The 26,392-nt window shown below is 40.6% G+C and overlaps 1 protein-coding gene across 2 annotated transcripts in view; it reads left to right on the forward strand.

Annotated features, from left to right (window-relative positions):
* clcn1b (chloride channel, voltage-sensitive 1b) overlaps positions 1-26,027 on the forward strand; it is a 33,881-nt gene extending 7,854 nt beyond the window's left edge. Inside the window, exons 2-23 of one of the 2 annotated variants that reach the window (XM_005925263.3) lie at positions 6,087-6,309; positions 7,290-7,421; positions 7,548-7,676; positions 7,811-7,944; positions 9,353-9,430; positions 13,327-13,405; positions 15,114-15,239; positions 17,201-17,285; positions 17,426-17,527; positions 17,990-18,074; positions 18,433-18,588; positions 18,723-18,792; positions 18,876-18,986; positions 20,567-20,780; positions 20,874-21,007; positions 22,260-22,441; positions 22,527-22,611; positions 22,705-22,787; positions 23,074-23,118; positions 23,236-23,340; positions 23,938-24,024; positions 24,313-26,026. In XM_005925263.3, coding sequence (XP_005925325.1) covers positions 6,087-6,309; positions 7,290-7,421; positions 7,548-7,676; positions 7,811-7,944; positions 9,353-9,430; positions 13,327-13,405; positions 15,114-15,239; positions 17,201-17,285; positions 17,426-17,527; positions 17,990-18,074; positions 18,433-18,588; positions 18,723-18,792; positions 18,876-18,986; positions 20,567-20,780; positions 20,874-21,007; positions 22,260-22,441; positions 22,527-22,611; positions 22,705-22,787; positions 23,074-23,118; positions 23,236-23,340; positions 23,938-24,024; positions 24,313-24,768 — 2,901 coding nt within the window. In that variant the 3' untranslated portion in view covers positions 24,769-26,026. Of the gene's footprint in view, positions 1-6,086; positions 6,310-7,289; positions 7,422-7,547; positions 7,677-7,810; positions 7,945-9,352; positions 9,431-13,326; positions 13,406-15,113; positions 15,240-17,200; positions 17,286-17,425; positions 17,528-17,989; positions 18,075-18,432; positions 18,589-18,722; positions 18,793-18,875; positions 18,987-20,566; positions 20,781-20,873; positions 21,008-22,259; positions 22,442-22,526; positions 22,788-23,073; positions 23,119-23,235; positions 23,341-23,937; positions 24,025-24,312 lie in introns of both variants that reach the window. The other variant, XM_042222144.1, reaches the window with a different exon arrangement.
* Positions 26,028-26,392: the final 365 nt, after the last annotated feature.

The raw sequence follows: 26,392 nt of genomic DNA on the forward strand, positions 1-26,392 counted from the left end.
CACACACACACACACACACACACACACACACACACACACACACTTAATAAACACACATAATGTTCATTTAAGACACAAACACAGACTCTGTGCGCTGAGAAACCTGCACAAACACACACAGATATTTATGAATATGCAGTGCTCCCTCACAAGGGACACAGGAATATGCTTGTATTTTTTAATTAACTCTCAATGTCACGCTGCCCTTCAACCTCTGCATCTATCAGCAGCTCTCACTGTGACTGAGCCTCTCTCTCTCCATGTCTCTCTCTCTCTCTTTCTCTCTGCAAACCTGTTTGTTTTGTTTACACTTGAAGCTTCTTTTATTTTACAATATTTAATATCTTGTTCAAGCCAACTCGTACAGAACAGATCCATGAACAAATTAAAAGCTCGCGACTGCTCATCGGCGTAATTTGAATACAGGCTTTTAGTCTTAACAAACCCGAGGGAGTGATGTTTTACATTTTTCCGATTTCCTTCATCCCGTGAGACTTGCAGTAAGAACAACAGTAGAAGCTCGGGTTCTTGCGAGAAATTAATAACGAGATGTGTCAGGACCGTACAGTAACGCCTGGCTACGTCCGTGTGTCCGCGGAGATTAACGTGAAAAAAACAAGGAGAGCTACGCAGGAATCTCATGGAGAGTCAACAAGTGTGGGAAAAGGAGGAAGAGGAGTTTGGAGAGGTGGGGATGTGTCCTTGTGTTCTTGACTTGGAGTGGGAAGGTCATTCCACATTTGGGAGCCAAACAATGGCAACAGAAAATGTGCAAAAAGTATGTGAAAGTTGGACAAACTGTGGTTACTGATGATGATTGATTGTGAGATTCGGTGTGTAATGAACATGCAAGGTTACGTGAAACAGTGTAAACATAAGGCTGAGGGATGAAAACAGCAAAGTCACCTGACATTAATAAATCGCGGCTTTCAGTGTCTTTCTCACGCTGTCAGTCGGCATTGTTGTCTTGCTGAGACGTGCTTGCTCTCACCTTTTATTTGTCTTTATGTCTCACCATTTCACAGTCAGGTGACTTTCTGACAATGCAGGAGCTGCGGCTCAGTTTGTGACAGAAATATTAAAAGCCCAAAGTGACATCGTGAATTTCTCTTTATTAATAGTCCAAAAATGCCCAAATATGACATTTTTGAATAAACTTTTCACACTTGTTGAATTTGTTTTTGATTGTGACGTGAAGACAAACGCAAAAACCCCAAACTAAGATAAAACACAAAGATAAAGAGATTGAAACAACAAAGATTTTAGACTTTTTGAGATTTTGAGCAAGCAAACAAGTAAAACTCAGCAGAAGAAGGAGGTGCATCCACTGCACTATGTAGATGATATAAAACGTAATTAATTAATTAAATAATTAATAGCAGCAATCACTGATTTATCCCTTTGATCGATCTGTTGATCTTGAATGAGAGGTCAGAGGTCAAACGTGACACGATATTTTAAATCCTTACACAGTACTTTCTATATGTTGACAGTAAACACCACACTTTTAAGATTTTTGACCAATAAATCCTCAAGTTGACCTTGAAGACTTTGGTGAATGTAAGCCAAATGTTAATGGATCCCCTCTGCACCCCTACAAAGTTTTATCAGAATTCATTAAACTCTTTTTGAGCTCTCGTGTTTACAGGCAGAATGACACACACACACATACAAACGTTGCCAGAAACACAACCTCTTTAGTGAAAGTGATAAGACCAGTAAAATTATACTTAAGTGGGATTTGGCTGAGTAATAATTCCAGTTAATTAAAAATAATTACTTTAAAACAAGAAGAATATGTTAAGATATTTACTTTTAAAGATTATATTTACACAACATGAGATTTGTAATTCGTTTGAGGTTCACAGAGTGGTAGTGAAAAAAAAATCTTATCAGACATCTGAAGGTCACTCGGCTCATTTTGAGGCTCCATCAGCAGCTTCAAGGCAACCTGGATCTCATTTGAACTGAGGGAAAGTGTAGAATAAAAAATGTCTAATTATGTTAAATGGGTCCCAGGCTCAATCTGGGAGTGGGTTGGGTATTATCTTTTAAACAATGGTCATGATCTGTCAGCCGTGTTCATACGCAACACACCTATTCAACAAGGATAGACACTAGGAAGAAGAAGCTTGAAAGACATCATCAACTGTGCTGCAGTTATTTTTCTCTTTTCCTTGAGGCAGGGCATGGGAGGTCACATTTTTTCCTCTCTCTCTATGAACAGTGCACAGGTTTCTGTTGTTTCTGTCCCTGGTTTTGATGGTGTCTGGTGCCAGCGGCTGTTTGATGATGTTGATGGATTAGGGCTTTGGTGCTAATGTGTAGTGCAGTGGTGAATTTGCGTGCAGTGCGGGACACGGAGACAGAACAGAGACAGAGCTGCTGCAGCATCATGCAACAGACAGGTGATGAGAACCAGGTAAAGACATGAGGACCGAAGGCTGTAGCTCGTCAGAGGTTGATTCTTTTTTCTGTTTTCTCTGCCATGACTTAATTACACAGCCCTCTGCTGTCTTTCTCTAATCTTCAAAATTCACTATGGATCATATGCATGCACTGAATTTGAATCTCTATTTCTTTTCGTAGCTCTTTTTTCCAACATATAAAATCAAGAAACCTGTATTGTAAAACCATATTGTTAAATATTTGCTGTTTTTTTAATAAACGTATGAAAATACGGCTTGTTTACCTGCCCTGTTCTTCCATACAGCGGAAGATGACAGAGGTCACTGTTATTTGTGTGATACATTTGCAGGCGGTGAAATTAGAAAGTAATCAGCAGTGACCTCTGTGATCTTTTGCTAGACTGAAGAACTGTAAAAGTATGTGAGTCCTTGTTGCCTTTAAAGCAGCAAAATGTGAAGGTAAACTGGTTTGCCCCGAAATCAAAACATGTTTTTTCACATTAGAACATTTTTATTCGTTTGTAGTGCAGACAAAAAACAATCACAAACAGCTCACTGACGGATTCATTCCTCATTTTTAAGGTTGTAGACAAAGAAAGGAAAATAAGATATGTCAGTGTCATGAGTGGAGACCGTTTTATCTTTACTTGCAGCAGAAAATTCTTCAGTACGATATCTTTTTAGCACAGCTCTATTTTCTTGTCATATGTTTTATTTCTTTTACTTAATCCCCTTACCTAGGTTGTTTCCATCGTCAGAATAACAAAACTCTAACAAACATGGAGGGTTTTTTTCTTTGCTAATTATTTATTGAGTAAATTTGAACAAATTTATAAACAATAATCTAACATTTCATAATATATTATCTTAGTGCATAAAATAGTCCCTCACTATGTTCATCCATTGTTCACAACTTGGACAGACATTTGTGTGAAATTAAATTAAATTCTGTATTTAAAAAAGTGATAGGAAAAGATCCTCCTATGTGCTTATACATAGACTCGCTGGCCACTTCATTAGATACACCTTGCTAGTACTGGTTGGACACCTTTTTGCCTTCAGAAACGCTTTAATTATTCATTTCAGACACAGATTCAAGTGTTGGAAACATTCCTTCCTTGACATGAGAGCAACACACTAGCTGCAGATTTATTGGCTGCACATCCATGATGTGAATCTCTAATTCCACCACATCCCTAAGGTGCTCTATTGGACTGACTTCTGGTGACTGTGGAGGCCTTTGAGTTCACTGTGGACTACAGTGAACTCAACATCAGGCTCAAGAAATCAGTTTGAGATGATTTTAGCTTTGTGCTTTGTTTTGCTAGAAGCAGCCATTAGAAGACATTCAGGTAGGCTAGAACATTTAAATTGTTAAAGAAGCCAAAATGTGCCAAGAAAGGATCCCCCAGACCATTACACCATCACCAGCACCTGAAGGTGTTGAAAATTCTGACCAAATTCTGACCCCACCATCGCCAAAGTGTTTCCTCTGTTGTCCAGTTATGATGAACCCGTACTGTAGCCTCCTTTTTTTGTTCTGACAGCAGTGACACATTTTGATTCAAAGGCTTCATGACTCAGATGGTCTAACAGTTCAGACTCTTGATCATACCTGAAGGATAGAGAGTTTTATGTTTCCTTAAGAGTCTGTCCTCAGTTCATTACTCTTTAAAATTTACATTTTCCCAGTTGGTACTGTCATAACAAATCATAATATATCCTACCACTCTTATGCAGATGATATACAGTTGTACCTATCAGTTTCCTCTGAAGATCTGACCTCTGTTTATTAGCTAATGAGCTGCATTAATGACATCAACTGCTGGTTGTCTCGGAACTTTTTAGAACTGAACAGAGACAAGACAGAAATATTGTTGTTGGTCCAAAAAGTCAGAGACTGACAGTCAGTTTGATCTTAGATGGTAATCTCATGTGTTCACAAAGCTCCTCCGCACACTCCACCTCTCTGGTTTTCTTCTTTAGCTGAGAGTGCTTTCAGTTCCTGTAGTCCTGTTCCAAGCTTTCTGCTGACCTGAGATCAGTTACATCTGTGCCAACATTCAAAAAACAGACTCAAGACCCTTTTGTTCACACAGGTCTACACCTGTGTTTTTTAATGTTTTATTTTGCTGTTTTCATTGTCTTGAGGCACTGTAAACCTAAATGGGGTTTTGTATTTTTATCTTTTGTGCTACTGAGTTTACATATAATGAATTAAATGTATTATATAAATAATACATTGCCCGTGCCGCTGAACAGGTGTGTCTAATAAAGTGTCCAGTGGGTGTATGCAGATAGAAACAAGACGGTACCTTCAGTTGCTATCAAAAAACATAACCTTTGGAAGAAATAATCGCAGCAGAACTCAGGAGAAGTTTTCCGTTGCAAAAACTTTCATCAGTTTCCATCTTCACATCACACAGAAAAACTTGTATGTAACTTACTTTAAATATAAGTTTTCCTGCGTGATGCAAACTCTTGCAACCCGTTTTGAGGAGGTAATATTCAACCAGCTCTTTGCATATTAACAAATAACTGACAATACTTTGTTTCTCCTGCTGTTAGCTCAGGTTTTACGGGGCTGAAGGACAGGAGTATTAAGCTGTTAGTGGTGCAGCATTGTTCTGAATAACAGTTTGTGGTTTGTGGTGTTTAGTGAGATTTAAAATAACCTCCTCGACGATTTAGAGGCATCAAAGGTTTTCAAAAGCCTCCAGCAGTAACTGCTTGGCCACCTGCTATGTGGTATATTCATGTATTAATTATAAACTTCTATATCAGTCACGTTGTCATGTGGTTGTAGTGAGTCATGTATTGCAGTGGACTGGTTATGTGAGGCTGTTTTTTGTGTGCACTTGAACTGGAGAAAAATGAACTTGCGCTCTGTAGACGTAAAGACTTTTAGAGAAGATGAGATTGTGGATTTTTGTCTCACCTTTCTTTCATTTCACCAGCACATAATTATGTGCAGTTAGCCGAGCTTTTGTCTTAGTTGGGCCTCATGGTTGGATGTGGCCGCTCTCCTTTCCTGTGTGAACATGAGACAGAAATGTGTGGCAGCCAGCTCTCTGTATGATTCAGGTTCTTGCTTTGCTGTGTGGTGGGATGCATGTGATCTGTAGGTTTCAGTTGCACACACCATAGCTGCATCCGGATCTGCAGTATTTTACAGCTTCTACAGTTTTAACGAGTCCGGTGCAAGCTGACCGAATGTATGTGTGTGTGTTTGACAGCATGTGTGTAGGTGTCTGTGTAGTCATAGGTGTAAAGTGCACACGCAGTCGGAAGTGGAACGTGTGGAATGTCCTCTCTTTCCGAATATCTTCCTCTGGCTTTTTTCCAGACCGTTCCTTTGCTCAGGGCGGGGATTTTCCAATCTCTATGCCCATTTTGTCTATTTCTGTCTGTCAGGCTATTCAGGTTGGTGTGTATCCCTTACATACACGCCACACATTCCCCATCTCTTTCTCGTTATCTCAAGACTCTTCACACTAGATCCAGTTTTATCCTTCTTCCAAGTCTCAGTTGTCAGAGGTATTTCGCCTGTTTTTCGTTCTCTCCCTCCTCTCCATTCTAGCGTGTTGTTTCTCTTCTGTGCAGCCCAAGAAACACATGATTTCTCGACTGGGTGCTTTTCGTTTCATAGTGATTGCCAGTGTGTCCCCTTGGTTACAGCTCTACGGAGAGTACAGGGAGCAGCTGGGAAACTTCGCCCGACGGGAGGCTGCCCGTTTACTGACAGAGAGACAATGGAGAAGACAGGCAGGGGACAATACCGCAGCCACAGGCCGCAAAGGCCACGGCCGGCGGCATCATCATCAGCACCCTGTGACCCTGGAGTCGCATCACAGCCATGCCTCCTCCACCAAGAAGCCTCGTCCCTACTCCAAATGCCAAGGTGACCAGCATGTGGTTATGAAAAGCGCTATATAAATACAGGCCATTTACCATGAAAATGTATATGGAAACATTTGGCTGCTTTGCCACTTCCACACACTTTGTTGTTTTATTACATGACTTTTCAAAGAGTGAAGCTTTGCATTTGTCTAATGGTTTCAATTTCTGGTTACTTTGCACATTATGATTTTACATGCAACATGATGAGCTCATAAAATATGAGGCAGCACGGTAGTTTAATCAGGCTACACGAGGCACTTAGACTTAATACCACTTGAACTTAAGGGCTACTGCGATGGGGTATCTAAATGTAACCTACCCAGAGTTATAAAAAGAAAATCTCTAAAGGTGCAAGACTCAAAACATTTACCCAAATCTTAAGGTATAGAAGATATTTTGTAGCTATATTTTGGACGCTATAAATGCAGATGATTATGACATAAGAGGGACTTTAGAGTAAGCACTTGAAGGAGTTGTGCTCAGTATTGTGAACATGTGCACAGAGTTGAACTGTTGGTGTGTATTTATGTTGACATGGTGTCAGGGAGGTTGAGTCTCCTCTCTGACCTTCTTGCTGCTGTTTTAGGTTTTGCTGTAATTTCTATTTTGACTTTAATACATTTTGAGTGACTGCAGCTGAGTTTTTTTAAACTGACCTAGAGGGCCCCTCAAATCAGGATCCTCATCGTCATTGTTTCAGCCAATTCCAATGATTTTAAGAAGGAAAATAAATATGCAGTTTGTATCAAGTGGGAGTTAGTGCAGGGAATATTGAGATTCTTATATTATAGGAGTGTCACCTCTATCTGTGTAAATAATTACACTGCTTTGACTTTGTGATCTTTCATGTTGCATTTGTTGACTATTTGACTGAGTTAATCTGTACTTATCAGTCTACATTTACTTTATTTACTGCATCTGTTTCATCCATGATCTCACTAAGTGACTCCCTGACTCTTTGATTTTATCTCTCTGTTCCAGATTGTTTGGCTCGTGTGCGGCGCTACATAGTGACAAAAATGGGAGAGGACTGGATTTTCCTGGTTCTTCTGGGACTGACTATGGCTCTAGTTAGCTGGAGTATGGACTATGCTAGTGCCAAGAGCCTGCAAGGTAGAGCTGTTATGGAGATTATTGCCATTTCAAATCTCCAGTTTTTCTCTGCACTGCTCCTTTGTGTAATGTGCTTTTTTTCCTGTTCTTGTTTTTTTCTGTTTCTACTGTTATTCTGTCTTGCAGCCTATAAATGGGTGCATGGGGAGCTTAAGGGCAATGTACTGCTCCAGTACCTCGCCTGGGTTACGTATCCCATGATCCTTGTCATGTTCGCCTCGCTCTTCTGTCACCTGGTTTCCCCGCAGGCCATCGGTAAGCCCTCCATCACCTGTCAGCCTCTATTATCCTCTCTCATTATATTTCCTCCTGTATTTGCTTCTTTTTTCTCATTTTGTCTATTGTAAAGTACTGACATTATAACTTCTCTCTCTCTCTTTTAAATACAGGTTCTGGTATCCCTGAGCTGAAAACCATCCTGAGAGGTGTAGTCTTAAAAGAATATCTGACCCTTAAAGCCTTCATAGCTAAAGTCATCGGCCTAACCGCTGGCCTGGGCAGTGGGATGCCTGTGGGCAAAGAGGTAAACCCCCGTGTTAGGCAACATTACTTTAAAAACTATCGTGTTACATTACAAGATCAGTTGTGTTACAGTGTTTCCGACTGAGGAAACTCTTTAGAGTAGATCAGCCTCTACCGCTCTACTTCTGACTATGTTAACTTTACCTCATTTCAAAGCAAGTTGGTACTGGCAGCATTTCCTCCACCATAAAACAGGAACAAGCTTATTCATTTCCCTCATAGTGACAGGTTTAGCACCAGCATCATTCATCTGCTCAGTTTGCTTCACTACCAGTGTTTTAGCTTACAGATGTTTTTTAAAAATATGACATAGAGCTCCTTGGCAGCTCAAATACACTCAATGATAATAATTCAAATACCTCAGCAATGTAACATCCACCCTGTCTGTCGTCACAAAAGCTGATCTTAATATTTGCACTCACCATAGGTTCTGCTGGATAATAGTGTGTAAGGCATAAACCTGCTTTATCTACTAATAGGAGTCATGGGTGTTTACTGAGGTTAAGGAGCAAAAAGGGCCGTTTATGACAGACTTTTATACAACAGGGAACTTTTAAGAAACTTGTGCACTGGCTTCATTTTGCAGACCCAGGAGCTGCATCAGTCTACAGCACTAACACAACTGTAGGATTAGATACATTCCACTATGCATGCCAAGGATTCACAGGGATGTAGAAAAATATTATTCTTTCCTCACTGCAAAAGAGAAGGAAAATGTGGTAATATGTTAATAATAACACATATTTAAAAAACAGCTTAATAAGCGATTGTTTGCAAAGCTAACAGGGTGTTTTACTAAATTCAAATTCAAATTCAAATTCAAATTCAAATTTTATTTGTCACGTACACAGTCATACACAATACGATATGTAGTGAAATGCTTGGACAACTGCTCGTGACCTAAAGAAAACAAAAAAAGGAAAGGCTATGAATAAGATAGGAAATAACTACTAAATTACTACAGAGTAATCTGAGTACTCTAGCCCATTGCTTTGCATTGCATTAAATCCAGCACTGAAGCAAACACGTATTTTCACCTCCTTACTACTTGTGCTTCTGTGTCTATCCCTACTCATTCAGCATCTTGTTCCACATCTTCAGTCCTTTTTCTGTCTCACTCTCCAACTGGGAGGGGGTAATAAATCATCTTCTGTCATGTTGTTCCTCTCGCCCTCTTCTCACGGGACTGAGGCAAATTACTCCAGTCCTCAGCAAAGAACCACATTCGTTTTCCTTATTACAGTAGCATGGAAAGTGTCACATCCAGTAATTACACAGTGATTTATCAGTTCTGATAAAATGTGTCCCAGTTTAGACTCTCTGTTTTTACAGACAGCACTCTGTGTCTCTGTAGATAACATTACACGTCACTCATATCTGTGTCAGTAATGTCCTCCCATCACCCCCAGGGTCCCTTTGTCCACATTGCCAGCATCTGCGCCGCAGTGTTGAGTCGATTCATGTCCATCTTCTCTGGAGTCTACGAGGTAAGCTGAGCCCCTGACCAAAGCCGACTACATTACCCACAACCCCCCATCTCTTTACTGACTGCAGTCAACATGCTGATTTAAATGAAGAATGCAGTGTTTTTGTAATAACTTATGGTGTTGTTGACATCTTTGTTGTAATTACAGGGTTCCCACTATTTTTCTCACTATTATTCTCATTATTTTTTAGAATCTGAAAAACAGAAAAAGTTCAGGTATTTCTAGATATGTACAATTATCTCATTCTAAATTTAGTGCCATTTATCTCAACATCCCTGAGAACCTTGCTTTGTTTCTTAAATGTTACCATAGCACCATGGTAGACGATGATTGGGAGAGCAGAACGCTGTAACTGTAATATCAACAGGTCAGTGTTGAGCATTCATATCAGGGTCCTTGAACTTGAACCCTTAATTATAGAATTTTAAATGAAGCCACTTTTGAGTCCCTGAAATTTGCTGAAAGAACTTTAACACTAATGAAAAAGTGGGAACCCCGTGGCTGTGTTCTGTCTCTGCCATCCAGCTCACGCCAGCCCCTCCCCGTTTCTCCCGTGTCTTTGTTTTGGTTCGCCCCCTCACGCCTCGTCTGTGTTTGTCTCACTGTATTAATAGTGTGACCGTTATGTCTGGCATGTGTATTAACAGTGACCTCCCTGTCTCCCTCTTTCCCTCCCCCCCCTTCCCTCCCCTTGGCTTTCTCATTCATCTCTGCATTCACCCTTGACCTTTAACCCAGAATGGCTCCCATAACCAGGACCTGCTGGTGTGTGCGTGTGCTGTAGGAGTAGCCACTTGTTTCGGTGCCCCGATCGGAGGCAAGTCCCGCTCTGCTCGCTCGGCCTCAGGTCGGCTTTGACCTCATCAAGAAACATCAGTTACAATTAATTTGGAGGTTAAAACTGGCCTGACATCAGTGTGCTGCACTACTTGAAAGTGAACTAAACCACTATTCAAAGATTTATATTTAGAATCAGTATCAATGCTACACCTGCAATGGATATTTTAAAGGTGCTGGCTCTTCATTTGCATACATTTTGTGCTACTGAAACATAGTGTGTTTTCACAAGGTTATAGTCTGACACAATCCACATTTAAACTCTAGGAAATATGAAAGCAAAATCACGGAAGAGCTGCTTTTCTTTTCTTTCTGACTGGACGTAGGGGGTCATATGATTGTTGGGTTTTTCTCTGTATCTATGAAGCGCCTTGAGGCGACTTTTGTTGTGATTTGGCGCTATATAAATAAAATTGAATTGAATTGAATTGAATTGACGTGATGCAAAGGTCAGGATAAGAAATACAAATTAGCAGTCAGGGCCGAGGATGTAGAATAAAACAAATATGGAGCGCAGATCCACTTTGTTTTTGCTGACAACTGTGCACATGTGCAGATAATCAAATTGCCCTGTATGGATGTTTTGTATGGATGCCTCCTTAAATCATGAGGTGGCTTTTAAAGGGGGCACTTGCTGTTCTGTCTTGTCTGTCATGAAAATATGACAGTATGATGTTCCTCAAACCTTTTGTTTGTACATGGTAGCAAATCAGAAAAATAGCTGCTTTAAAGGGAGGGGGATTGGAGCTAATGAGGCTTGTTTAGGAGCTGAGGGGGCAGCTAAATAAGATAAATAAGGATTAGTTTGCTCTCTCAGTCATGAAGATCTGCTCTAGTAGACTTCATTCATCCATCCATTTTTTCCCCCCACTTATCCAATTAAGGGTTGCAGGGAAGCTGGAGCCCATCCCAGTTGTTGCTGGTTGCAGCTGCTTCGAACCCGTAGTCTTTCTGTTTGTTGTGAGGTGACAGTGCTACAAAACTGTGGCACCCCTCTGGCAGAGTACAATAATAAAAATATGGAGCGATAATAGGCTCCATTAAACACCACAAAAGTGACCAATGTCAGGTGAATATTGGATTTTGTAAATGTAGTTGGGATAACTGAATTTGAATCCCCGATGTTGATGTTGTTACGCATTTATCTGTGTATTATTGGAGAATCTTTACCTCATAATATAAAGTGCCCTGAGGCCCCATTTGTTGTGATTTGGCGCTAAATAAATAAAACCAAATTGAATTGAATTACTGCACAATAGCCCACAGTCAGTCGTTTATATGGTTCAGACTAATTTTATGAGAACTTGTGAATTAGCTTTATTTGCCAGAAGGTACATTAAGACTGAATTAGGCTAATTCAACTGCCTGCTGGCTTAAGCTTTATGTTTAGCATACATATATAAATATGGCATCAATTTTTCCATCTACAGTGCTGCAAAAAAGTATTTATCTTTCTTTTATATTTTTTTATCATGCATAGACATTTCAGATCATGCAAATGAAACAAACTTGAATATGAAGATAACTTGAGTACATACAAAATGCAGTTTTTAAATGATGATATCATTCTGAACTCAGCTTTTAAAACATAAATGTGGGTAATCACAGTTAATTGTTAGGTGTGGCTGTGTGCAGGCAGGAATAGGACCCAAGGTGCAGACTCCGGAGACAGAACTTAAACCAAAACAGCTTTAATGCTGAACTCAAACATAACATAACTGGGGGAAAAAGGTCAAAAATAAACTAACACCGGCGGATTGACAAAACACACAGCAAAATAAACGGTAGATCGCGACACAGACACAGAGAAACACAGGGCTTAAATACACAGAGGGAGCAATCAGAGAATGGGTAACAGGAGGGAAACACAGCTGGGGCAAATCAGGCCTAAGAGACAAGAGGAAGCAAAACCAGACACATTAACATCAGACATGGACTTTCAAAGTAAAACAGGAAACACATAACACAGACTGAACAAAGACACAGACTCATATGCAGGCACTACAAAGGGAACAGAGACGTGGGAACAGGGCAGACACAAACACTGACTGAACACGGGGATATAGGAACTTAGGATACACATAGACGCGAACTAGACAAGGGGATGCAGGTGATAGGGGAGACAGAGCACTTAAAGAAGACAGAGACATAAGCCATAAGACAGAACTCAAAGAAACCAAAAACTAGGAAGTATAAATAATATCACAAACTCAAAAACCCTGGGTCGACGACCCAGGCATCCTAACAGTAATTCATTATTTAACAAGGGGGACAATTGCTAGGCGTGCTTGGATAGCTTTTTTCCCCTTGAAATATGAAATCATCATTTAAAAACAGGATTTTTTATTTACCTGGGTTATCTTTGTATAATATTAAAATTAGTTTGATGAGCTAAAACACATAAGGGTGACAAATGGGCAAAAAAAAAGGTAAGAAATCATGAAGGGGGCTAATACTTTTCACCGCACGTTAACTCTCAGCAGAAAGACAAGAATTGCAGATTATTCCTTTAAAACTATCCTAAAAAGTTAAACAGCAGCTCATCATTCAAGGTCATGAATAATCAGTGGAAGTATTTCATGTGTGCTACCTTCAATTTTCAGTCTGCAATCAGTTGCAGGGATCTGTCTCCAAGGACAATGTGACCACTTGGTTTGCTTCCTGATTGCTTAATTGCTTCCTCAAAGTCTGTATACTCACACTGGCATGCGCCTCCTCTGCTTCATATCCTCGTGGTGTAATTTCCCCTCCTTTATAACTTTTCTAATCACACTCTAGTGAACATTATTTATTCACTTTATTCCAATTTTCTTTTCTGTCATTTCTCCCTCTGTGTCCCCCTCTTGTCCTCACCACCTTGATCTTTTTTTCTCTCCCCCTCTTTCCGACTCACTCTGCTGTCTTTCTGTCAACACTCATGTTTCTTGTTATTGTCCTCCCCCCCAACACCACCACCACCCCTCATCATCTCTTGCCTTTCATCCCTCACTCTGTGACTCACCCCTCCACCTTCCCGCCCCCCCCCTCCCCCCCTCCCTCTCTGTTTTCTGTGTCAGTAGAACCCTTATGGTTACACAGATATACTGACTGTTGGCTGTGCCGTGGGGGTGGGATGCTGTTTTGGCACTCCACTAGGAGGTACTGTACATCTTCCACACTGCCTCTCAGCCACAACCTCTGCACCAACCGTCCTCCTGTACTGGATCAGATTCTTAGACCTGTTTGTTTCCCAAAGGGGACACATTATGCTTGTCTTTATTTCTTTACATATATAATATGTCTGATTTGTGAATTATTGAACGTGAGCATTACTGTTACAGTCACTGAAGACCAGTGACAAATATGCACTTAGTTGCCATTTTAAGAGATACACATGTGAGCAATCAAATAGCTCAAACAGGTCAGCCACACCTTCAGTGGAAGCAATATGTACTCTTACAAGGTACTCTCCTCCAAACCAGTGACTGTGACCACAATGATAAACGTTCTGCGTAATTTCATGGTAATATTTCCCCATTTCACATTGTAAATACACTTTTTAGGCCAAATTATGGAGTGGATTGATCTTGCCTAGCAAGACTAAACTTAGTACTTAGTGCTTCAATTTACTTACAGTAAAATTATCTCTGTTTCCTGTAAAAACCTGACTTTTTACCCCCTTATTGCAGTGTACATGCCCTTAAGTATTTGTAGTATTACACTGTAAATTCAAATAAAATATATTGAATTTCCATTTTTTATAAAGTGTTACTTGAAAGTTATAAAGAGTGTGAGTAATTCAAAGACTCAATACTGGTTCATATTAAAAATCAATAAATCCCCCTTAGTAACAGAGGTTAAACAGTTCAACGGTCCAATCGGCTGAAGTTAGTAAGCCAATAATTAAACTCTTCTAATCAAAAGCTTTGTAAAGATCCCAGTTTTTTGATAGATCATTTATTGAATAGGTTAATAATCTGTTTATTAATTATCAGTGCGAACAATCATGAGCTGAAGTACCAACCAAAGTACAAAAGTCAACAAAACATCGAATGCTGTGCAAACGTTTTAGGCATTAAAAAAATAATGGAAAGTTTGAAAGATAATGCCGTGAATAGTATTTAGTTAACTTTGACCACTTCTCAGCTTTTCAAGGTGCTTGTTGGGTAATTAGTCTGTCTCAGTGTCTCTTGTCTCTTCCTGTAATGCTGAGCTGAGGGGATTAAGGACAGACCGTCTTCTGCAAGGCCCGCTCTTACTGTCGAATGTGGCTCTTTTAATGACAGCGGCTTATTGTTTGGCCCTGTTGTCACGCTGCAGAATAATTTTGGGACGATTAAACTCTCCCCGAGGGCGGATGGGTGTGTGACAGATAAGAATCTAAACTTCTGAAATGCCTACAATTTTTGCACAGTACTATACTTAAGTCACTAGATGTATACAAAACAAACTAGAATGTATTTACTGCTGACATAATGTTGGTCCCAAAAGATGTTTTTTAAATCTTTTTTTAGAAGCTTCACACAGCTTTGATTATTGTTTTATAGCTTCACATGCTGATTATGTCTCTGTTTGTGTGTCAGAGAGCGAAACTACATGTAAGTGTGTGTTTAGTTGCGTTTGAATGTGTGTTAACTCCCCGTGGTTCTCCTGGTGTGCATAATTACACCCTCAGCTTCAAGTGTTTTTGAATTCATTTTGTTGCTTTAACTCATAATACCGTCCTCTCTCTCTCTCCCTTCTCTTCCTCTCCTCTTCCTCCCCCTCATTTTCTCTCACTGCCCATCCTCATTGCTCTTCCTCTCTGTAATCCCTCCTCTCCCTCTGTCCTTCCTCCCCTTTTTTTCTGTCGATCCACCGTCACCAGGGGTGCTGTTTAGTATTGAGGTCACGTCTACCTACTTTGCGGTGAGGAATTACTGGCGGGGATACTTTGCCGCCACATTCAGTGCCTTCATATTCCGGGTGCTGTCTGTTTGGAACAAGGATGCTGGTGAGAAGCAGAGGAAATGCATATTCAACAGATACACACAAACTACTGAAAAAAAGACAGCTGAGCTTGCTGTTTATTAAAAGTAGCTGAATATGACAGCTGAGTAATACTTGCTTCTTTACATAAACCTGAAATATTTCAATACGTCATCGCAGTCTTAAAGCAGCCCAGCAGCCCTGTAGCCTAAAATCCCTACAAGCTGCATTCAGGTGACCCTGTCTCTTTATTACAATACTAGATATTTTCACATTTCCAGTGTAATTTTATAAATAATATATAACTCAGAAAGGGGTGATCATTACATAGCCACTCTTACCCAAACAGATTTTGGGAAATCTTCATCTTTTAAAGTCTGAAACCTCAGTTTCATGGAATTCATGTTAAAATATTACAGAAATGTGCCAGGGTGAATTTTTTTCTCTATTGCAAACATAACCAGTTAGATCAGGTTCGATTTTTCAGAATACACTGTTCATGAATCTTCTTCACTGAAGCTCCGTTAATCAGTATTTACATTATTTAAGTATAATACTTCAAAGTATTTAAGTACTTCAAAGTATTTAAGTATCTGTAAGCTCTGTTTTCATTGTTTTGGTTTTCAGGCCTGCAACTTTACTGTTTACTGCTCTTTTAATATACAACTAATGGACATTTTATTAGGCACACCTTGGTAGGGTTGGGCTGTTTTTACCTTCAGAAAGTATTCATTCATTTTTTTTTCATTTTTCATGGCATAGATTCACCAATTTTGGCCTGTATTATTATGATAGCGTCACACAGCTGCTGCAGATTCATGATGTGAATCTCCCGTTCCACCAAATACCAAAAGTGCTGGATTGGATTGAGTAATGTTGACTGTGGAGGCATATTCGAGAAACAAGTTTGAGAGGATCTGAGCTTTGTAACATAGCACATTACTTACCTGGAAGCTGCCATTAGAAGATGGGTACAGTGTGGTCATGAATGGATAGACATGGCATGTAACAATACTCACGTAAGCTGCGGTGATTAAATGATGCTCAGTTGTTACTCTTGTGCCAAGAAAATATCCCCCACACATTAAAACACCAGCACCATTAGCCTAAACGATGATACAAGGCAGGACTGATCCATGCAATCGTGTTGGTTGCACTAAATTCTGACCCTAATGTCTGAATGTTATTATGCCAGACAAGGTTTTTTCAATCTTCCATTGTTCAATGTTGGTGAGGCCTGAGGTCCCTGTTTTTATTTGACAGGAGTGAAACACAGTGTGGCCTTGTACTGCTGTAGCCCATCTACATAAAGTGCATTCAGAGATTCTCTTCTGCTCAAATAATCACTGGTTATTTGAGTTCCTGCTGCCTTCCAATCAGCTCAAAGCAGTGTGATCTTTCTCCTCTGATCTCTGGTGTCAAGCAGCCAATCTCTGCAAACCCTGCAGGTGGTTGGATGGGAAAATTCCAGATCTCAGGCCAGCTTGTACAGCACCAACAACCATACCATGTTCAAAATTACTTAAATCACTTTTCTTCCTCATTCTTACGCTCAGTTTGAACTTCAGTAAACTGTCTTGGCCGTGTCTATATGCCCAAATGCACTGAGTTGCTGCCACGTGATTGGATGAGCCAATATTTGCATTAACAAGCAGTTGAACAGGTGTACCTAATAAACTGTCAGAGAGAGAGAGTTGTTTTTAAAAGTTAGGGAACCCATTGCATATTACATAGCAGCACATTGTGGACTGAAACGAGCCACATAAAGAATCATTTGTTTCCTTCAGGAGTTGATGGAGACATAAAAACAGCTAAGGGAGCTTAAATATGGGCTCAGACTCATCAGGCGGACTGGAGTATTTGTTTTTTATTGTTATACTTTGTTTAATTTATCTTGTCCCTGTTGTCAAAGTATTAGCATAGGAATGACAGACTGAGACCACATGTTCACTTGGTGTGAAACAGTTATTTCTCTCTTCCTCTCAGTCACAATCACAGCCCTCTTCAAAACAAACTTTCGGATGGATTTTCCCTTTGACCTTCAAGAGCTGCCTGCATTTGCAATAATAGGGTGAGGAGACTTTGTGAGCACTTGCATGCCTGCATGTGTTCGTGTTGAAATAATATGAGTCAGGAAGGTTCCTTTAATCTGCGATAGTCACGTAAAAGCTGCATCCTTGCTCCTTAACCCAGCTTTCTTTCGTCTTTCAGGATCTCGTGCGGCTTTTTGGGAGCGTTCTTCGTTTACCTGAACAGACAGGTGGTTCTCTTCATGAGAAGGCCTACGGCTCTTACACGCTTTCTAACCAAACAGTAAGATCCCCACACAGACGCAGAAACATAACAGAGACCTCCCCGCTGCTGTGGATTAATGTGGCGCTCAGCCCTTAAACTGCTGTGACTCTGGTAGCAGAAACTGTTTCTTGGAACTGAAACCATTTGTGCATTTAAATCCAATTCCTCTTAATGTTTCTCAGCTCCACTCTCCAAACTCATCAGTCTCACAACACTGGTCAGGACAGCAGCAAAGCCTTAACAACCTTTCAGCCAGTTATTCACTCAATGGGGAGATTCACTTACCCTCTGAGACTCAACAGTCAGGGAACATTAGTCTTCACCATTAGAGAAAAGAGAGTAGCAGCATCAAGAGAGCTCTACAATCAGCGCTGGTTCACACACACTGGTTATTTCTATGACAAGACAACTGTAGTCCTCTGGGGATACACTGCTGCTTTTAATGAACTCGTGTGTGTCTCCGTCTGTGTGTTGTCCCAGTCGTTTGATCTATCCAGGTGCAGTGACATTGATCATCGCCACCATCACGTTTCCTCCTGGATTTGGACAGTTTATGGCTGGAGAGGTCAGAATTCATCAATCTTGTTAATTCTCTGACTTTTTTCACGTTCATTTCTGGTGGTATTTTTTAAAACCTGATATGAATCAGGTGACTTTTCACTAAGTCCGCAAACACTAAAACCTTACCTGTGAAAGTGTGGCTGTCTGTCGCATGATTGTAAATTAATAGGATTGTTCTTTTAATGTAAATGGACTGGAACATATATAATTTCTATTCTTCCTGAATATTTTTTATACTACATGTCACATTTTAGGTTTTTTTTATTATGAACATGTAGCGTCATCAGGATGTGCTGATTTTGTGTTTATGTAAACCTTGTTTAGGACAATTTTTTTCTGTGTGTTTGTGTTTCCTCTTGCAGCTGATGCCTAGAGAGTGTATCAACTCACTCTTTGATAATTTCACCTGGACCAAAATCTCAGAATACCCTGCTCCCCCCAGCCTGGGTCGCTCTGCCGCGTGGCTTCATCCTCGTGTCAGTGTCTTTATCATCCTTCTCCTCTTCTTCATCATGAAGGTATCTCTTCCTCCTTGCCTCCTCCTCACATTGTGTATGGAGTGGGTGTTGCCTTGAAAAGCACTGTGTGCGATAGTGTGAAAAACCTCTGGGATCGGTCTCGATCCTACTTTGATCCTGTTTTTGTGTTGCAGTTCTGGATGTCAGCAGTTTCCACCACTATGCCCATCCCCTCAGGTGCCTTTATGCCGGTGTTCATATTAGGTAAGAGGATTTTGTAATGCGAGTCTCCTGCTGATCTTCAGTTCAATTTGTCTTTACCAGAGTGCCTTATCTCTCTCCTCAAGGAGCTGCTTTCGGTCGCCTTGTTGGGGAGATCATGGCCACTCTGTTCCCAAATGGAATCTTGTTTGATGGGATAGTCTACCGCATCCTGCCAGGAGGTTACGCTGTCATTGGTCAGTCTGTTAACCTTCCCCCAGGTCCCCAAAGGCTATTTGAAGAGTTGTAGATTTAAGAAAAGTTTAAGAAAAGTTCTTTCCTTTTTTGGTGTTTTATATTCTCTTGTTCAAGCTGCAGATTTAGCAGCAGAAATCACCCCCCAACATGCCAAATGATCAGTTTGTGTGCTAAAATAAACAAATTATAATTTAAAAAGTCATTACAAAATATTACATTTGATAACAACTGAGTGTTTTTTAAAACTAGATGTACTTTATCTGCCTCTCAAGACCACTAAACTCTTGACGCTCCTAAAGGTTTCTGATTTACTGTGTCATAAATAGTATAATGCTTTCAAAGCTAATTGATGGTTTGTTTTATTTAGCTGAAATAGGTGTAGTGATTTACTGAAACTTTCAACCACACTGAAATACACAGAAAACAGAGTTTGTACAATTCTAACGAGCTTAAAAGTAAAAGTTTCAACAGTCTGAACTCTTTCAAACTTTCTTATAATTTCTTTAAGTAATCTTCCCCTGGTTCCCCTGCCTTTTGTCCCATTCTCTGTTAAGATGATCTCACACTGGTTCAATAATGATGAGGTCCAGGCTCTTCTATTTTCTATCCAGATATGCTGTTACTGCATTGGTGGTGCATTTGGGATCACTTTCATGCTGAAAAATGAAGTTAGTGCCAATCAGACACTTTCCAGATGGTGTTACATGGTGGATCAAAATCTCACTGTACTTTTCACTGTAAAATCCCCAACACCAGTGACTGAAACACAGCCCTGAACTATGACAGAGCCTTGTCAGTGTTTTACAGACGGCTGTAGACACTCGCTGTTGTACCTCTCTCCTGACCTTTTCTGTATATACAGTCAAGCCCATAATTATTCATACCCCTGGTAAATTTTGAGTTAAAGTTACTTTTATTCAACAGGCAAGTTTTTGTTTTTTTTGACCAGAAATGACACAGGCGTCTCCCAAAAGATGATAAGACGATGAAGAGGCATCGTTCTGGGAAAAAAATAAAATAAAAAAAAATCATCATTTCCAGTCAAAAAAACAAAACAAAACAAAAAACTTGCTGGTTGAATAAAAGTACATTTAAGTTGACTGTAGAGATGATGATTTGACCCAAAAATTTCAATTTGGATTCATCAGTTTCATATATCTCAGCCTTTTCTACCAGTTTCCCTTCCTTAATAATGGCTTCTTGATAGCCATCCTTCCTCTGTGTCCATTTTTGCTTCGGTGAACAGAAGATGATCAGCTGAAGGGCATGAAGGACATTTATCAGGTCCTGTGTCAGATCGTTACTGAATATTTTTCTCTTTATTAAAGGCATGACTTTGAGATAGACTTCATGCCTGCATTTTTTTGCAGATTGAACTCAAGGTTGCTAGTAACAAAGTGTCTAAAGATACAATTTAAAATGGACTCTTTGCTAAGTTGTAGATAGAAACAGGTTTATTTGGTGTCTTTTTTATGCCTGACTCATGGGTCAGTTTTAAGTGGACTAACAAACAAAACCATTCCTCTGAAAATGACGATGTACAATAATCAGGAGGAATTATATCACACCCCCATCACAGGTGCAGCAGCGATGACGGGGGCCGTCACACATACAGTTTCCACAGCAGTAATTTGCTTTGAGCTCACTGGTCAAATCTCCCACATCCTACCCATGATGGTGGCTGTCATCTTAGCTAATATGGTGGCGCAGGGTCTACAGCCGTCTCTCTACGACTCCATCATCCAGGTGAAGAAGCTACCCTACCTGCCTGAGCTGGCCCTTGGGCACATAAGGTAAAGTTAAAATACCTAAAAGTCCTTATTTTGTTTTCATACCGCTGTCATGAAAGACAACCTGTGCTTATTGTTGTATCCCGTCATTCCCAGCAAGTATAACATCTTTGTGGAGGACATTATGGTGCGCAAAGTGAGATTTCTGTCTTCTCAAGCCACCTTTCGGGAATTAAACCATCTGCTTGACACCACGACCCTGAAAACCATCCCCATCGTCGACTCCAAAGGTAGGATGACCAACATCTTTGCCGTCTCTGTGAGCCATAATTGTCACGGCTGCGGGGGCAGACGTGTGATGAGTGTGAGACAGGATCCAGACGCAGGCACTGGCTTGGAAGTGAGCGAGCTTTATTTAACACAGGTGGCACAAACAGAGCGAGTAAAGCAAAACCTCAAGGTGACCTAAACTGGGAATGACTAACAAAGCGAACCTGAATGGACGACTGGGAGAAACACGAAGGGGAGAAACACAGACGGACTAGCAACTAACATGAGTGAACACGCACACTATAAATACACAGAAGGGAACGAGGAAACGACACACAGGAGGGAGGCACAGCTGATTATGATCAACAAGACAAGACAGGGGAAACGCAATCTGAACACACTGGCATAAGACACAGACTTTCACAATAAAACAGGAAACTCAAAACACGCGCGAAGGCACGGACTCAGAGACGCGGGCTTTACACAGAGACTACACTAGAGGGGATACACAGGTAGGGATGACACAGAACAGAGGGAGCACGGAATTAACACTGGGAGGTCAAAGAACGAAACCTAAAAATCAGAACCACAAAACTAGGGAGCTAGAAACACTAGGATAGAAACCCAAAACACAAACAGTCACAAACCATGATGAAATCAAAAGTAAAAGTACAAAAACCAAAAACACTGGGTCACCGACCCAGGACCATAACAATAATACTTTATTTTGCTTTTAAAAGGCTTAGTATTAATGGGATAGACCAGGTCTATAAGTAGCTTTCCATGATTAACAGTTCAAAATAATTCCTCTTAGCCTTGGTGCAGATCTTCAGTTGACTATCCGTCTGAAACAAGCTTCTGATTGGCCGCCCTCGTAAACAGAAGGGTTTAATCACATGTGGGTGGAGCTTCTGTGCGCAGAGGCAGAGCTGTGTCCATGAGATGATCATATTGGGGAGATATCAGCTCCTAATGATATCATATGGAGCCAAGAGTAGAGAAAATTTTAAGAAAACAGCTTTTACTGTCTGAAGCCTGAGCTTTTGTTTAACAGGGATTACTCTCACCTCTTTTTTGGAACCTTGGCCACTGTCAACATTATCCATTGTAACAATATATATATATATTTATGACAGAAAATAAGGACCATTAAATTAGTTTTTTACCTTAAAGTTATTTTTTCTGACTTGGTGCTAAGCTGATCTCATGTAAGTATCAACAGTTTCCCCCTGAATGCCAAACTTTTTCTCTGTGAAACTTCCTTTTTTGCAGAATCTATGATTCTGCTAGGTTCAATTGAGAGGACAGAGCTTCAAGCCCTCTTGGACTGGTGGCTTTCACCTCAAAGACGAGTCTTTGAAAGAGGTCAAAGTTCACCGGGTCAAGCCTCCAAAATCAGCTGGGAGTCATTCACCTTTGTAGATGAGGAGGGAGGAGAGGAAAGCCCCGACAAGGTGGAAAAATGTGACCTATTCCTGACCATCAGGTGTTGTTTGTTTGTGTCTGCAACCTCCTTACTGACAGCGTTGTGTCCATCAGACCACCACTCCTGTGCAGGAAGAATGTAATGGACCCGTTCCTGCCCCCAAACCTCAGGAGCCCTCCGCCAACCACACAGACTCAGGTAACACGTTATTTCCACTACATACAAGGACAGGTTCGCTCATCCATGTCACTTGTCTCTACTCTGACATGCGTTGCCATACCGCATCCCCAGACAAGCGCAAGCTGCCATCTGTCAGGAGGACCCTTCAAAGACTCTTCTCCTCCACGTCTTTGTCAGGCCAGACAGATACTCAGGTACTGGGATCAACCTTATGTATCCATTGCTTTGAGGCTAAACACTCAAAGAAGCAGTGCATCAGTGATCTGCTACTGAGTTGGCAGTGACAGCTAAGACAGGGATATCAGTCCAGCATGGCAGTCTAAGCCAGCCTCAATAATGTGATGAGGGGGGTGGGGGCATAACCTGAAGCTGACCTAGTGATAACTTTTGCAGTAGGTAATACTTTAAAACCAGCAGGGGGCATCTATCTTTCTTTTCATCATTTGGTCTATCATCTCTTTCTTCCTCCACCTTTCTCAGGAGACCACAACCCCTCAGCTGACTGACACCATGTCTCCAGAGGAGGTACTTTACACTATTGATTGCGAAGCCTCATACTCAACGATGGACCAACAAACCACTCTAATTGATAATTACAACCTAGTTTGCGCCTTCATCTCTCTGCTTTGTGATTGGCTGCAGATCAAAGCCTGGGAAGAGGCAGAGCTGAACAAACCAATTGATATGGAGCAGATACGCATAGACCCCTCTCCATTTCAGCTGGTGGAAAGAACGTCTCTGCATAAGGTGATCATCAAAACTCATATACACATACTGGTTCTGTACACTTACAGCTATGACTTATTTTCATGTCATGATCTCTGCTCACAGACTGGAAACGGGAGGAATAAACTCTTCATAACTAAACTATACTGAAACTATATCCAAGTTCATCTTCTGTCTGAAACAAACTGTTTAGCCTCTCTCCCATAAATGCTATGCTCCCTTTGAGCCAGCTTTGTTGTGTGTGACTTTGTGAGTTTTTGATTCATCTGTCCCAGCTTCAGTTTTCAGTTTTTTAAGTGCATACCAAGTCCACCTGTCTGCCAACTGTAGCTCTAAAGGAGCTTTCTGAAAGCTGTGATGAAACATTAGACTTATTTCAGCTTGGCCTAAGAGTCTGAACAAACAGAACGCCCTGTTTGTTCTTTGTCCATATGATAAAACTTTGAAACTTGAATTTTTTTTATTATGCATCTATGTAGCAAAGCCATGCATTTCCTCTTTTGTTGCAGAAAAATTGCTTATGAGAAACAGTGCAGTCATGCAAGCAGAACACTGTCACAGTACAGCACATCTAACACTGACTGGATCGTGTCCTCTCTCTCCTCTCTCATTACTCAGACCCACACTCTGTTCTCCTTGCTGGGTCTCAGTCACGCCTATGTCACCAGCATTGGTAAGCTGGTGGGTGTTGTGGCACTGAAAGAGGTAAAGTCACTTTTTGCTTTTCATTTTGTTTTAATTTATTGGCTTGTTTTTTGTCACCTCTCTGGATTTGATCCGGTAATGTGGCATGATGAGCTGTGAGCTGTTCTGTCACCGCGTGCATCATTCTTTACGCTCTGATTCATGCAGTTATTCCACTAACCGCCCTCACAACTCATCTCGCTGGATGTTCACTTTAATGATTTTATGTTGTTGCTCTGCTTCGTGGTATGTTTGGGGTTTTTTTTTTTGCTTCTGTGGATGTTTAAACCTCGTTCACTCTTGTAACAGTTGCAGAAAGCCATAGAGGGCTCAACTCGGAGCGGGGTGAGGCTTCGTCCTCCTCTGGCCAGTTTCAGAGACACCAGTAGGAAAGCCAAGAAGCACCAGCCTCCCTCATCCACCACTTCCTCGCCAACACAGGACAGAGACCTGTGGGGGGAGGGTAGCAGAAGGGAAGGGGAGCTGGTGAGGAGGGAGTCCAAAGACGATTCCCGAGGGAAGCCTTCAAGAGGAACTCCTGGGTGTGACGTTGCTTCCTCTTCCCCCAGCACCATGGAGAGCAATAGTAGCTCCACCTCCACAAGAGGGGCCGAAGGCCCTGCTCAGGAGGCAGCATCCCCCTCCACCTCCTCCTCTACCTCGCCGTCAGCCCCTGCCTCTCCCATGTCAGCCACAAGCCCTGTCCTCACACTGTCCTCCCTGCAGGAGGAGAGGGAGAGCGAGGACTCTGATGAGCCCATTTAGGAGAAGTGGCTTTTAAGAAGAAAAACTTTTACCTTCTTTTAATGTCACTCCTTTTCCGAAAAGACAAAGCTGCAGTTTAGATGGAGGAGTCAAAGCCACCTGCGGCTGTCACAGACATTCAGCTCTCGGTGGGCAGGAGGAACTGGTGCACACAAAGCTCAAGAAACTTTTAGTACAGGATATTTTTTTCTATTCTGATGATAGTTTCACTTTTCCACTCTTTAAAATCTCAGGTGCTTTCCCGTGTCTTCTGAACTGCTGACAACCGTTTCACTGAAGTTCAATCTTCCAAGCGTATCTCTGAAATGCCGAAAACAGCTGATTTTCACATGTATTAAGATCTGTTAATGTCATTAAAGGTATAATATGCAGCAATGGTCAGTTATTGTAAACTTGGCCTTGAGAATGAGGATGGAGGGAACAGCTTTAGCAAGAAAAAAGCAATGAATCATAATTTTCTAATTGTTTTACAATGATTGAGTTCTGAAGCAGAAATCACACAAGTCAGCAGGGAAGGTGCTGCATTTCTTAATTTAGTGTGAATTAGGTGTGGCTCTAGGCTATAAACTGGTGTTGACAATGACTATAACACATTACCAGATAACATTGCATTAATACTTTCTGTGGTTTTTAAGTAGCTACTGCCCAGTGTGTGACACTGGAAACCATAAAAACATGAGTGCCAGTCAGTAGTAGTTATTCCAGTCTAATTATTAAAATTTCTTTCTTATTTTGGATATTGGTGTAATGAAAACATGCAATGAAAACTAACATCACAACAGCTCTTTTATAATATTTATGAGGAAAGAAATAGAGGCAGTGATGTAATCCCGCCCTCCTGTTGTTATTAGCTGGGGGCTACACAATCATTGCCCAATGCTTGCAACCCAGGAATGTACAGAAAACAGGAAAAACAGAATATATTAAATCAGTCTGTGCAGATAAATACAACAGTAAAGGAAAACTGAGAGATTTTACTGTTTTAGGAAAATCCTGCATATTATACCTTTAAGTACCTGTAGGGTAGCTGACAGTAAAGAATTGTATTATAATGAAATAATATAGTGATTAAGACTTAATTAATTTGACTGATGGGTCAAAGAGATCACACATTTAAAGTTTACTGATTGAGGTTAATTTAAAATTATAACTTGTTATAACATGTTTATTATGTATTTTCTGTATTGTGAATCTAAATCATTATTACTGGTTTGTAATTTTTAAAAAATAATAAATACTATATTTGTCCACTAACTTATTTGAGTTCTTTACTGCTGTTAAATATCTTTCTCAGTGAGGCTGGATGCAGCAGTGCTTCCAGCTAAATGCTAAAATAAATATATTTTCATTTGTTTCTGGATTGAGACGCAATGCTGAAAATGTGGGTTTTGTCACTGAAGAAATATTTAACACATTAAAAAGGAAATGTTTTTATAGAAGGTTGAGATTAGCAGATGGAAAACAAAAGTTTGGAGAATGATTGATTTGACTTTATGGTCTGAAACAGCAATTTTGCAGCACCCCCAGTTTACTTAATCCTGTATCAGCGTACCCAGGAGAAGATAAAACAACTAATAAAACAAATAAAACTTTATCCAGCTAACTGCAAATCCATTTTTAATTA

This window comes from Haplochromis burtoni, unplaced genomic scaffold, assembly GCF_018398535.1.
Source record: "Haplochromis burtoni strain Fernald_Lab_line unplaced genomic scaffold, NCSU_Asbu1 Contig_80, whole genome shotgun sequence".
Classification (NCBI taxonomy): Eukaryota; Metazoa; Chordata; class Actinopteri; order Cichliformes; family Cichlidae; genus Haplochromis; species Haplochromis burtoni.